The sequence below is a fragment of the Homalodisca vitripennis genome, chromosome 2 (genome assembly GCF_021130785.1).
Source record: "Homalodisca vitripennis isolate AUS2020 chromosome 2, UT_GWSS_2.1, whole genome shotgun sequence".
Classification (NCBI taxonomy): Eukaryota; Metazoa; Arthropoda; class Insecta; order Hemiptera; family Cicadellidae; genus Homalodisca; species Homalodisca vitripennis.
Window position 1 is genome coordinate 94,552,412 of NC_060208.1, and position 14,845 is coordinate 94,567,256.

Genomic DNA, 14,845 nt, shown 5'->3' on the forward strand with positions numbered 1-14,845 from the left:
ATAATTCTTCGGTGCGATCTCAAATATCATCCCTATAAAATTCACCACCAGAAGAGACGACAGTTTGTTGATTGGGTATTGAGAAATTCGCAGAAGGAAGAAAACTTCGCAATGAATATCATCTTCAGTGATGAAGCGCACTTCCAGTTGAATGGATTTATTAATAAACAGAACTGCCGTATCTGGGGTTGAGAAAACCCTCGCATGATTAACGAAAGGGAAATGTATCCACAACGAGTGACAGACTGGTGAGGGTTTTGGTCGGGCGGCGTCATCGGCCCTTCATTTTTTGAAGATCAGGAAGGGCAAGCTGTGACAGTGAATGGAGACCGATACCGTACGATGATTAGGGAGTTTTTGTGGCATCATTTCGATAACATAGACATTGACCAGTTGTGGTTTCAGCAGCATGGTGCCACCTGCCACGCTGCCCATGAAACAATTGTGTTGCTCCGTGACCGCTTTCAGGATCGCGTCATTTCTCGTAATTCCGACCATCAATGGCACCAAGGTCGTGTGACTTAACACCTTGTGACTTTCATCTTTGGGGTTATCTAAAGTCGTTAGCTTATGCCAATAAACCCCGAACCATCAATGAGTTGAAGGAGGAAATTCGACGGGTTGTCGGCCAAATTGAAGTGGAAACTTGTCGTGCAGTCTTGGCTAATTTCATGGGCAGAGTTGTTGCGTGCCGGCGTAGCTGAGGAGGACACATATGCAAGACATTATTTTTCATACATGAAATCGGAAGGTTAGATGAACATAATTATGTATTTGATTTCAGATTTTCATTAAAATAAGTCTCTTAATTTGATATATCAAAACCGGCGCTCTTTTTGAATCACCCTTTAGCTACATAAAAATAGGAGAATACTTTACAATTCATTACAAATGACTTTCAGAAGCAAAACTTAATATATTTAGTTAATGTGCAGTCAAAATACGTTCACAAAATATGAAATGAAGGCAAAATTATGTCCACTAAATATATATTTATTTTTAGTTTTACCTTTGAGAAAATATTAAAACAGAGTTATAGCAACTTATCAAATATTATATGTAGACTAAACATTATTAAAATAGGCTTATCATTATTTAAATCATTTAGAATTGAATAATAGCAAATAGGTTACATATATTAGAAATCCCAAAAAATATAGATATAAATAATATATAATATAAGATATATAATATATATATTGTCATTATTATTATATTTTTCCATGGTTTTCGGGAACTAATTTTTATTCAGTTTTATTTCGAGAGTGCTTTAATACAAATTCAAAAATGTTGTAAGTTCACTAAATGTTACATTAATTTTTTTAAACAATTTCATAAAAAAATAAACAATTTGCAACCAATAACATGTGCCTTTATTTTTTGTAAGAAATTAAATATTATTTATAAAAATATCAAATGAAAATTAAAGAAAAACTGGCATAATTATTCAATCGGGATCACCAAACAGCACATTTCTCCTCCGGATTCATAGGATCTCCTGGTTTACACTGAAACGCCTTACTAAACTCCGGGATGTTCATTAGGACTCCGTTGATTCGAAACTTGTCTGGAGGATGATCACCTACGAATGCTGTGTTCTCAGCGTAACGCGTACACCAAAGGTTGGCCATACTGATCATAAACATCTGGTCGTTGTCGTATTGTTCCAAGCGTGGCAACCTAGATTCCGGTTCGATTAACTCATGTGCTATTCGCTTGTACGCACGGTAAGCTAGTTTTAATCCATTAAGGTTTGCTAAGTTCTCTCCCTGGGTCAAGTTTCCATCAAGCTGCAAAATACAGGTTAATTATAAAAAATGTGGGTAACAATATCAGGCAAATAACTTGGCAATATTAGCACCTCTTGTGATGGACAAGATGGCGGTTGGTGATGAAGTAGAGAATTGTCCTTGCTGTAAATTAGTTGTAAACAAAGAGTGACATTGCTTTAAACTGTGATGGTTTTTGTAAAGAATGATATCATGGATCATGTGTGAAGATCTAGAGCGATGAATACGACAAAATTAACGTACTGGCATCTAAGGTAAAGTGGTGTTGTGATTCTTGTTCAGAGAAGGTTGAACGTATGATATCAAAAGTAGGCAATGATGATGACTTTCTTGGTTTGAATAATACATTTAAACAGTTAGTTGAGATGGTAAAGGGTGTTTGTAATGACAATATTTGTGTTGTTGAGAAACTGAGTGAAGATTTTTATCCGAAAATTCTAGGTTATGTAACGAAATCACATTGGTGAAACAAGACATTTACAAACTCTTTAAAGTTGCAACTACTACATTTTCTGGCTTAAATGGTTCAAATTCTCCACCAAATGTCAGAAATGCGAACACTGTGACGAATGCGGTTGACGATGTCGTTGTAGCAACTAACCCTATTACTAAATTGGACAATGGCTTAGGTGCAGACCGGTTTCCTAAAGTAAGCAGTAGGCTTTCTGCCAATATTAGTGATGGTAAGTCTTAAGGAAACAAGATGAACAGAAATCGAACTTTTACGAATTCTACTTCTGAGTGGAAGGTTGTTAATTACCAGAGAAAACGGGGGTTACAATCTGCAGTGTCGAACAATAGCAGTGTTTCAGAGGAACAGGAAAATCTAACAAATACAAAACCTAGTAATAGGCCTCTGTATGTTGGAGGTTCTCTTTCCAACAGTGTTAATAGGCCTAAACCCGATAACACTTACAGAGATGCATTAAAATCAAATGTTATGCCTAATTATAAAGTAGTGTATGGAACAAAGGCTGTTAATGGTATCAACGCACTAAAACCTGCACATAGGCTATTTTGGATCTTTCTATCAGGACTTGATGCTTCCTTTAGTACGGATGACATTATAACCTATCTTAAGGAGTTACATGAGTCTGACTCATATGTTTGTGATAAGCTAGCTACGAGATACAATAGTTATAGTTCTTTTAAAGTTGGAGTTCTACATGAATTAAGTGCAGAACTGATGCAACCTAATCTATGGTACCAAGGTTGTGTTGTTAAGAAATACAGGTCCCCTAGGAATAAGATGGTAGGTAAAAGTGATTTTTTAACACAAGACAAAGAATCGATCAGGGGGTCATAAACCAAGAGCCTAACTCAGGCCTACTACCTACACACATGAACACAAACTGTAATCTTAATGGGAACCAATCTAGTCATTTGCCACAGTGGAAAACTTTTAATCAATTAACTTTTGTTCGTTGGAATGTTCAAGGTATTTTAAACAAAATTGATGAAGTGAACTTGTTTGTCATGGAAACGCATGCGGACATATTGCGTATTAGTGAACACTGGTTGAGCTGTGAGGAACTGGCTGAAGTTACAACTCCTGGTTTCTTGTTTGCTCAGCGCTTTCTGTAGGCCATCCCACCGCAGAAGAGGTACTGCGATACTTTCAAAAACAGGACTAAATGGTGAAGAACTGTCTTTTATAGTTGAATTATCTAGTCAGTATATATGTGAAATATCAGCTGTAGTCTTTAAGGAATTTAACCTAATTTGTATTGAGATTTATAATAATGCAAAATGGATTGTGTGCCTAATGATAATAATTTTGAGGGTTTCATTGAGCACTTGTACACTTTCCTGCACAGTTTAACTGTTAGAAATACGTTCAGTGTATCTATTATGTTATGTGGTGATTTTAATGTTGACCTATTAGTTAATGATGCCGAAAGTGCTAGACTTTATGATTTACTTTTAAGTTTTAACATCTTGACAACTATAAATGAAGTAACTAGACCAAGTAATAGCACACATAATATGGGTACATTGATAACATTGCTACATCAGTGCACTCTGACAGAATTGTTAATGCTTTTGTTAAGCACACAGTGGTATCAGACCATCATCCAATTGTTGTAAAATGTGAACTTTCAAATGACGAGGTCAAGAGGCCACAAAATCCTAATCAAAGTTTGTTGATAATGGTAAGGCCAATTTATGACATCAAATCATACTATTTTGTTTCTTTGATTAGTAAGGTAAACTGGTTCAATTTGTATACATTAAATAGTATGGATAATAAAAAATTTGATTATTTTATTAGTGTGTTTCAAAATATTGTTGACGTAGTTTTTCCTGTAAAGTTTATTTCTGTTTTAAAAGATAAACGTCCTCCTAAATGGTATAACACTGACCTTAGAGAACTGAAAGAGAACTGTTTATCTATGTATGAATTGTATAAATCAACAGGAATACCATATTTTAAGGACTGTTATTTTAAATTAAAGAAGAAATATAAAAATGATGTGAAAACATGTAAGTTTAATTTTAATTTAGAAAGAGTTATATCTGCAAACAACAAACCTAAGATTATATGGTCTATTGTAAAAGAGAACTTGGGTAAAAATGATAAACCAGTAAGGTCTGCCGATAATGAATGTAGCCTAACACCGTGTGGTTTTAACAACTTCTTTGTAAATAGTGTAAATGAAATTTTAAGTAATGTGCCAAATTCTAGTCAGTCTGTGATATACTATTCAAGCAAGTTAAACTTTGATATGTCTAGTTTTAATTTTTTTATTTCTAATGTAACAGTGGAAGAAATCTACAAAGCTATACATTCTTTAAGTAACAGCTCAAGTTTAGATGTGTATGGTTTCAATTCCAGATTGTTAAAGCTTGCTGCACCTTGTATTGATGAGATTTTAGCCTACTTAATGAACGGTTGTATTGATTGGTGTTTTTACACAGTGTTTGAAACTGATAAAAGTTGTTCCTTTGTTTAAAAAAGGTGTACGGTTAGATCAAAAAAATTTTCGGCCAGTGTCCATAGTACCTGTAATATCAAAAGTGTTTGAGATCTTGATAAATAGGCAAGTTATTGATTACTTTGAAAGTAATTCTCTCCTATCGGACAGCCAGTATGGTTTTAGGCCTAAGAGAGGCACACTTAATGCAGTTGTAAACTTTGTGAAAAATTTTGTTTATGGTTTAGATGATAAGAACTTTGTAGTTGGTAAGTTTTTTGATATGTCCAAAGCTTTCGACACTGTAAAACATGAAATTTTGTTGGATAAGCTTAAGTTCTATGGCTTTAATGGTTTGAGTTTACAGTTTTTAAAATCTTATCTTAATGACAGACATCAAATGGTAGCCTATGATGGGAGTTATTCAGAGTACACCCAAGTCAAAGTGGGTGTCCCTCAAGGCTCAATATTGGGCCCTTTAATGTTTATTATTTATGTAAACGACCTTCCAGCTTCTATAAGTCTTAATAACTCAATTAGCACGTATATGTTTGCAGATGACCTTGCTGTTTTAGTCAATGATAAAAATAAAATAATAACACATGACAATTTACTCAGAGCAGACTCAATTGTAAGGGACTGGTGTGCTGCAAATTATCTTTGTTTGAATCATGAAAAGATCCAGAATCTTCACTTTAGCTTAAGATACAACCCTAACAATGAATGTGTTAAGTTTTTTGGTATATTTCAAGAAAATATGAAATGGAATATTCACATTGATCTGTATGTAAAAAAATATCTAAAGGTATTTTTATGTTGCTAAGGCTGAAGTTGGTTGTAAGTACTGAAATACTGACTGCAGTTTACTTTGCTCATATACATATCCACTTGTCATATAGTGTATTTGTCTAGGGGAATGATTGTAACACTAAGAGATTACTAATATTTCAGAAGAGAGCTATTAGGATTATTTGTAATGTGAACAGTAGAACACATTGTAAACCTTTGTTCAAAAAACTCAAGATTCTGACCGTTCCTTCTTTGTATATTCTTAATGTTTTAAATGATATACAATACAGATCGAATGAAATTCCTAACAATAGATCCATACATACCTATTCTACTAGAAATTGTTTACATCTCAGAACCAACCATTGTAATTATCAGACAACTAAAAACAGCTATGTAAAATTAGGTATACAATTATATAACCTACTGCCAGATAATGTTAAAATTTTAAACCTAGTTAGTTTTAAGAATTACATGACAAAATTTCTAGTCAATCTAGCTGTATACAGTGTTGATGACTTTGTAGAATGTATTCAACAATAATGAAGGCTGTGTTATGAAATAAGTATTCATGCTGTGAACAAATTTGACGATGCCGTGCTGTGTATTGTAGTAACGGCAATAAAGTTTTGATTCTTGATTCTTTTAGTTGTTTTAAAATAGAAGGTAAAAATTGTTATTTAATTATTAGTGCTTTGAAAGTTTTGTTTAGTATTAGTGAGTAAACTCGAACTTGTCATTATAGCTCGTTTCTTGTGACGAATGTAGTAAGAAAATAGTTTTTTATAAGATTATATCCTCTCTTTACATTACAATGATAGAACACTTAAAAGAAGGTAAACAACTTTGCATCGTACATATAGAAGTAGTCCCTATAGTACCTATGAACGGTCACATTGCAAGCTTGACCAATCCAAAGAGTTCTTGAGATCCAATAAATATGTTATCCTTATAATTCTTCATATAATTTCTGTGCTTGAAGCTGTTAAACAGTTTGAACTGTTTCAATTTTTAAAATAATAAAGATAATATCATAACATTTTTAACAGTAATTGGCTTTCTTTTCACAACAATTATTCTAAATTTGGTAGCATGTAATTTAATAGTCGTTTTATATATATATATATATATATATATATATATATATATATATATATATATGCAAATGTAAAACAAAAAAACATTGTATACAAGGTATCCTGTATCTCTCAGAACAAAGGTACATCAAACTACTTCTCAGATCAAACATATGTACATGGGTCTCTGGTGGTTGGTTTCCCATCTGTCTGTCTGTCTGTATATGTCTTGTATACAATGCATTTTGTTTTACATTTGCACAACTAAAATACATATTAAATCTTGAATAAATCATCTTTGAAAAAAAACATAATCCATACTACTGCATCTCTCTCAAGTTTTATATTTTGCTGACAACACAACCTATTTATGTTTTTGATACTTCCAGCTTTATTTGTCTTGTATACACTGCAAAGAACTTCTCAAAACATTCCTGAAATATTACAAAATAAGTCTAGTCAATACAACCTATTCTGTTATAATATGAAACACAACAGAGCATTCTAATCTACTATTTTTCTAAACTTAACTATATAAATTATTCACAACCATTGAATATTAAATTCAATTAAGTTTGACTTACCCCAAAGCTATAATGTTGGTTTATAATACACTGATTTTTCTTCATGAAATTTTCCTTGCTCTGCTTATCCCACCAATCGTTAAAGTTACCTTGAAAGTCAAATTGGATCCCCTGTACAAAAACGATTATTCATATAAATATTTCCACTCAGTATTAATCTTTTACATGGGGAGGGACAATTGCCATTGATTTTTAGTGATATGCTTTGAACGGAATTATTAATTATTACGTAATTAGAAATTATTAAATGTGAATTATTAGCTAGTGTTATAACATGTGCTTATTTATTTTGTTCATCGACTTATCACGTATGCATAAAACTATGATTTTTCGATGAGTAACTTGAAATAAATAGTACGTTACACTGTTTGAGATTAGAAGGCTACAAATTTGTATTCGCGTCTTCAATATTGAACTTTGTCCAGTTGCTGGATGAAATTCCATTCTAAACTTACTAAACAAACATTTATTGCTATTACAACACACACACAATATTAAGGGTATGATGATAGTAATCGTTATAAGAGGTACTGTAATACATATAGGAGTTTTAACATAACCGATCATGCTAATAAATGGCTTCCCGAACTTCTAAAGTAGTTCTGTGTCAATGACTTCCTCGACAATCAACCGGGCTGCTGAGAGGACTGTATACTAACACTTAAACCAGATTTTAAAGTAACAGTACAAGGGATGTCAAATCAAACAAGAAGAATCGGAGTGGAACCAGTGATGAATGGTCTTTGATACCTATTAGTTGTCTCAGTACTCTTTAATAACCTAATTATATTGAACCGAATGTTTGTCTCGTAAAGGGTTCCACCTGTAAACTGTTCCTAGTATACAGGAATATCAGTACTCCTAGTGGATATCATTACTCTAATTCTTCCCCTAGTAGGCAATGCCGTCCTATTACAACGGGTCAAGCTTTACCAAATAGACAGTTTTGGAAAGGGTTGACTGTATATTCTGAACATTTTATCCTCACGGAGCATATTTTCGAATTCAATATTTCATTTTTAAAACGCATTTATTTCATTTCCGTTGGGTTTCTGAAGTTTTGTTTATTTTTAAAACAAAAGTGTAGACTTTAGTTTTTTAGAAGTTAGAAGCAAAAGGGTTGCTATGCATTTTATAATTTCTAAATTAAATCCTCATAATACGTTTCTACTAGTAAATAATATTTTAAAACTGCATTTTTGGAAATATATTTTATCACCTTATAAAAATTTGTACTACGTATTATTCCTAGCAAGACTGATATAATTCAGTGATTAGTTTGGAAAACCTATGAAATAACGCTTGAAATTCTTATAGAGCAGTTAAATTTATTTTATAAATAATAATCAAACGAATTATTGTTTAGGCAGTCAAGTTTATTTCTCTAATTATTCAGTCATATTATTTTATGAAACCACCAGAATGTCTGGAGTGACGGAAATCCTGACATTGTTGAAGTTATTAATAGAGAAATTAAACATTTACCCTGGTTTCAGTGATGCACTATATATGTTGGTCACATGAGGAATACATCAAATTCTAACAGAGAACGTAACATATTCCATAACAAGTCTATTTTCAGACTAAGATTTGGAAAAATAATACAAACACCATAGAGCATACAAACAATCTAATATCTTTGATCTAAAACTTAATATAGTTGCATTAAAAATGGATTTTAAAAACAAATGTCTAGTATATGTAAAGAAATCTTTCTATTTGATAACCCTATGTGTATAGTAGCATTATTCTGACCCCCTTTTATGCAATTATAACGAAAAATTGCTTTTATTTCGTTCTAGTGTTTTAGTTGATTTCGGAAGTTATAATCCATTCACATCGTATAATCAGCGGAAATATTATTATTTGCGCAAATATATAGACATTAAAACGTACAGTACCTATTAGAGAAATAACTGTTGAAATCCTAAACTTTTAATTGAATATTTACGTACAGTATATCTATGTTTCCGTAAGCTGTTTTTAAATCTGTTTTTCCCAATGAATGCTTAAATTGAAATCAAAATGGTAGAAATAATATTGTTATTGTAATATAAATACCATAATAGTTTTCTAATAGAATGATCTAGATAACATGTAACATGTTTATGATCTTATTTTGTCTATAATAACCAAGATTCTGAAAGAAGTTTTTACCAAAAACCATCCTATTTCAAACATATATAAAATAACTAAGTGAATTGGATTACTTAAGAGAAAATATAATGCATTAATGTTTTTTTTTTATTTAAAGTAAATTAATTAAAGCACTACACTTATAATCAGCTGTATGCATTGATACTAATTTGCAGTTACATTTTGTGTTATATAAATGCGTGTATGACGTTATTATATTATATTATTTTTATTCTACAACTGGATACATTTTAAAACCATGATAGCAGGCAACTTTAAAAAAAATTTTTTGTAATAGGTGGAAGCTTTATTACAAAATATAGTACCTTCAAAACTTAAAGGGTCAAAAAATAAACAAGTGTTAAATAAAATTAGTGTTCTAGGAAACGTGAGCATCAAAATTATTATAAACAAAAAAGATTGTATCTGTATTTTTGTATTCTAAATATTAATTGAATGCAGAATATACAGAGCTCTAAAAAGAATTTATCAGTTTTGTATAAATGAAAATGTCTCTTACAATTAGAAAAATTGCTTGAGCTATCTTCGTAACGTCTGCACAAAAGCAACGTTTTCCACCTTATTTTTATGAGCAGCAGAAGAGAATTAAAAAAGCTTTGATAGAAAACAACTTATTAAATTTTTGAAACTTTCTACGTATTTAGAAATGTTCGCAAACAATTGTCGAAGATTCTATTTAAAGTGAAAGAGCTACACTGGTCTAAAATAGTTTATTGCATTTCATCGTTACCTGATCATCAAAACCATGTGTGATCTCGTGACCGATGATGAACCCTATTCTGGCGTAGTTCACATACTGAGGTACATGAGTGGTGATAAACGGCTGTTGGAGAATTCCAGCAGGAATGTCTGTAACAAAACAGAGTATGTTTTATTATGCCAGAAAAAAATGATATACTGAGAACACATTATAAAAACTATTTGTCTCAAAACGTGGCTATTGTTTGATTTGTATATTTATAATAAAATCAGTATTTTATATTTTTGACAGTACATCAGTGTAGCAATTTTAAATGCGATTCCAAATTTAAAGTTTAACAATACATTTCATTTATCTTTAATTTTAGTTGCCACTAGTAACTAAAGCTTCAATATTTGTCTGGGTTTAGGATTCTAGCAATGAATGTTATTAATTTAGATTTTATTTATATTATATTTTATTAAGTGATATACGCGATGGACGTAACGAAATAAATATGGCGTGGCCTATCATAGAAACTGTTATTTAAACCCGCACCACGGTTATAACGAGCTCGTTACAACGGTTCCGCGGATAGAACAGCTTGTCACACTGATTTCTAGTATTATGTTTGCCTGTTACAAAAACTTAAGTCTTTTTGTGCATTTTAATTTTATAATTAAATGATTTAAGTTGGCTACCACCTTTAAGAGCACTTTCTTCCAGTCTCTCATTTGGACATGGGTTGCGCACACCGTTTGGTGTCTGTCGACTCAGTGATTTACTTATTTGTACGGAAAAGGACCTAATGACTAAAATATAAAATAGTACAACACTGAGATCGGTGTGCCGTAAATCAAAAGGTGACTGTGACTACCACCCCGTGGCCCGAAGATGACTGGATCAGAAATATAGAATCAGCTGTTACAACTAAATTGTTGAATTTTTACCTATGTTCCCAACCCAGATTTTCTAATTAGGACAGAGTGTCTAGTCTTTCACTCTACCCAACTGCCAATTACTTTTTCATTGCAGTCCATAAATTGAGCTCTATCAGATCTAAATTGTTACATCAATAGTTCTTACATTATAGGTATTTTATAAGAAACAAACGTTGAAAACAGAGGAACTTTTTGTAACTCTGAAACTCTGAATAGAGTCATAATTCTTACTTATCTCTTTATATGGTAAATCGGATTCACATTTATATTAAATAGAGGCTAAATCTACACATTTTGTAATAAATATAGCTAGATTAGCTAATTTAATAACAAAAATAGGGTCTTATTCAAAATTATTTATATTTCTATAATGCCTGTTTCCTTAATAATTAAAACTAAATGCAAACCTTTATATAATTTACATAAACATATACATTTTCAGAATAACAAAATATATATTTGAATTATCAGCGTAATATGGTGAACTATATGCGTACATTTGATTTTGTTACACACGATTTTAGAAATGTATGGAACGTATTTAAAATGTTTTTATTTTTTATTACTTTAAAATCATTTCTGATAATATTACATTTGCAAATAAAATTATAATTTTACCAAGATTTAATTATTTTACAGCTTATGCTGGAGCAATTATGTCAGATATATTACATTTAGAGCATTTTCTGAGCTTAAGTATATAATAATATAAGCTTAAAATACCGCGCAAATAGATGGCATTATTAAGAATATCTACTTTTACAAAAGGACTATTCTGAAACAAGATTACTAACGATATTTGTTCACTGCATGTTTATATAATAATATATATAGTCATCTAGATATGTCAATGAAGACTAACATATAGAATTATCATGTTGTCCATAGAAGGCGTTGACCTTAATTATTTCTCCGTGGGACTTCCAATCCGTCCTGTTAACTTCGTTTCGTAGTTGGTGTGTGTTGTAGTTGTTGGACCAACGAATCAAATCTTCTAATGCTTCGAAAAACTGGTTAGTATTAATTTTAAGCTGAAAAAAAAAACAGTTTATTAAATTTACGTATTTAGCAGTAAATTTGTTTTACAATGCAGCCTATGTAAAGCTAGAATATTTTAAAACTTTCATGAAAATCTTGAGAGGAAAACTATGAAATTTGTTGAAATTTGTCGCTTAAAAAAATCCTAATGTTCTCTGGTTTTATAAATTTGATTAAGTATATTATCCAATATATTAAACATAGAGATATACAAGAGATATTTAGAAAAAAATTAATTTTGTTCTTTAAATTTAGAAGTAATTAATCTCCATTTATAAAAGGCAAAGCCCTCATTCACTCATTCATTTATTACAAATTCTCCTTTGTGATAAGATAAAAGCCACAAAAATAAGTTGGAAACAATGTTGAAATGTGATTAAAAATGATTGAAACATACTACTCGATGTTCTAGTACATATAAATAAAGCAGATATATATATATATATATATATATATATATATATATATGTATAATATATATACGATATATATATAAGATGCCTAGCACATTTTTAGGGCCGAAAACAGCTAAATGAATTGGTATGTATTTGTAAGAAACTGTTTTCAATAAGTTTTAACTTCGAGACAAAACAATCTAAATTGCATGAAAAACCCCAAGTTTTACAATCATTTCAGGCACGAAATGGGGGACCGTATCAATATATATGAACTTTACATAAAAAGTATAAACATAATTTTAACAACTCGTAGCATCTTAGCTGCACTCAATAGATTTTTCTAAATACAGACAAAAACTCTAATTTTGTATAGTATTATATCAATGTGTCTCTGTAAGCAATTTATAATTTTGTGTTAAAATACAGTTGAAAATAGCATTGTAAAAGACTGGGAGTAATTTTCCACGGAATTAATTTTAGTAATAATCGTACAATTTAACAGGAAATTTTTGTGTTATGTGTTGGCAAGACCACTCAAGAAGTAGTCTTTCCATGCCAAGCCTCTGCAGCAACTAGTTGTTTAGTGTTTGAAGATGTGTATTTAGCAGATATTTTACCAAATGATTTTAAAATTATAGTTTAAATCATGTTTTAAAAATTTCTGGAAAATTTGAATGTGAAAGTTTGTAAAAATTTCTTTAAAATCTTCAAAATGACTAAATGATAAATCTTTTAAAACTTTCTCCCACGTTTTCCTCCGGTGAAATCATCTATAAGGCTCATTGGTGCTTTAAGATATTTTATATAGTGCAAATTTTTACACAATTACAAACAGCTATAATAATTAAAACAGTTTAAAATAGTGTATTTCAAAGCAACAGAACAATAAGGAAGCAAGAATAAGGAAGTGCCTTATCACCGTTATAAGAAACCACTGCGCCCAAATCTCTGCTGTACCGTCTTAAATCACATTCATACCTTTTACAAGTCTATTTAACTCTCAACCAACATAGACTGTATATAGCGTCACTACAATCTTTAAGAATTGACCAAATCACACCTTTAAGAGCTTCATACATCACTTCATAGTTTCAAGAATAAAGGCACCGCCAGATGAGTTTTTTAACGATGTAAATTTAACTTGTAACTACTCATATAACTCGTATAAAATTCCAAATATTGCTTACAGATAACTTAATGGTTTAAATTCAAGAACCCTTTTAAAATACAATAAAACACCCCTAATTAAAAATTCATCACAATTTACATAAAACTTTCATTAAAATTTAAAACAAAATGATTAAACAAAAGAAAAGATCAAGAAAAGCTTTACAAGTGAAGAATAAAACATTATTGTAATATTTTAAAAGAAAGGTTCTATAAATAACTGATTGGAAAGTTATCTGATACCATAAGAAAATGGGGTGTTTTGAACCAAACTAAGAGCTTGTACATACACTGGTGATTATATAGTTCTGTGAACCAGAAATATTTGTCGAACTCTTCGCAGTATAAACGACATAAAGTAGCGTATTTGCTATTAAGTCTTTGGGATTGTAATACATACCCATATTTTTGTAGTAAACGTTTTTATATACGTTTCCTCTTGAAACATCTGATACATAATTCTGAAAAGACCTCTTAGGATGTTTAAATTTTGCAATTCATCTAGATGATAAGAAACATTCAATTTTATACTAATATTTTTACATAAAACCTATAGAATTACGAAGGATATTTGTATTGATTATTCTATATACCTGTTTTTTTAAATCTATACGTATTGGTAATATTGATTGCATAAGCTGTTCCCGAAATAAGTTTTTGCTCTATAAACTGCCTGTCTAGAAAATTAAGCCTACGCACTATATACATTTTTTTAAATTCATCAATCAATAGAAATTTACTTCAGATTTTTTAACCAATCATCCGAAATCTAATAAAAAACTCGTTAATTGTAATTTTTTATCAACTGGCATGTCATTTCTAGTTTAATTTATTTATTATTTTATTATTTCTTTTAATATCGCATCATCATCTTTAGCTTTATGAAACTACTATAAAATCCACCTTTCTGGAAACAAATTTACATTTTCGAAAAATCCCAGCTAAAATGTCATAAATTGCCACAGTTTTCTGTCCAAATTTAAAAATCGATTTAAAACTATTTAAAAAAGCGTTATAATAAAATTATATCTTTTAATGTTAATTTGCCACAGTTTTCAATTCCTTCTATCAAATTTGTGGTGTATTCTCTAATTTTGAAAAAAAGTTTAGATATTTTTAATTGATAAAACATTATGTAAGTATCCTTTAGCATCGTGTTTTTTTAAGTTCCAGAAATATAAAAATGGAATATCTACGAGCAAAAATTAAATTAAAAATCAATATTAAATTAATTTTTTATTTATTTACGTTCAAATGTTGCTTACTATTTGGATGACAATTTTTAAAACCCTGACATCTCAATATTGCCTA

At 30.5% G+C, this 14,845-nt stretch overlaps 1 protein-coding gene across 1 annotated transcript in view; it reads right to left on the minus strand.

The window, feature by feature from the left end:
- Positions 1 to 1,311: 1,311 nt before the first annotated feature.
- The window catches only part of LOC124354372 (neprilysin-2-like), a 59,092-nt gene continuing 45,558 nt past the window's right edge, over positions 1,312 to 14,845 (minus strand). Inside the window, exons 11-14 of the mRNA XM_046804775.1 lie at positions 11,794 to 11,962; positions 10,042 to 10,160; positions 7,155 to 7,265; positions 1,312 to 1,790 (exon numbers count right to left, since the gene is read on the minus strand). Of these exons, the coding sequence (XP_046660731.1) occupies positions 1,458 to 1,790; positions 7,155 to 7,265; positions 10,042 to 10,160; positions 11,794 to 11,962 (732 nt within the window). The 3' untranslated portion in view covers positions 1,312 to 1,457. The remainder of the gene's footprint in view (positions 1,791 to 7,154; positions 7,266 to 10,041; positions 10,161 to 11,793; positions 11,963 to 14,845) is intronic.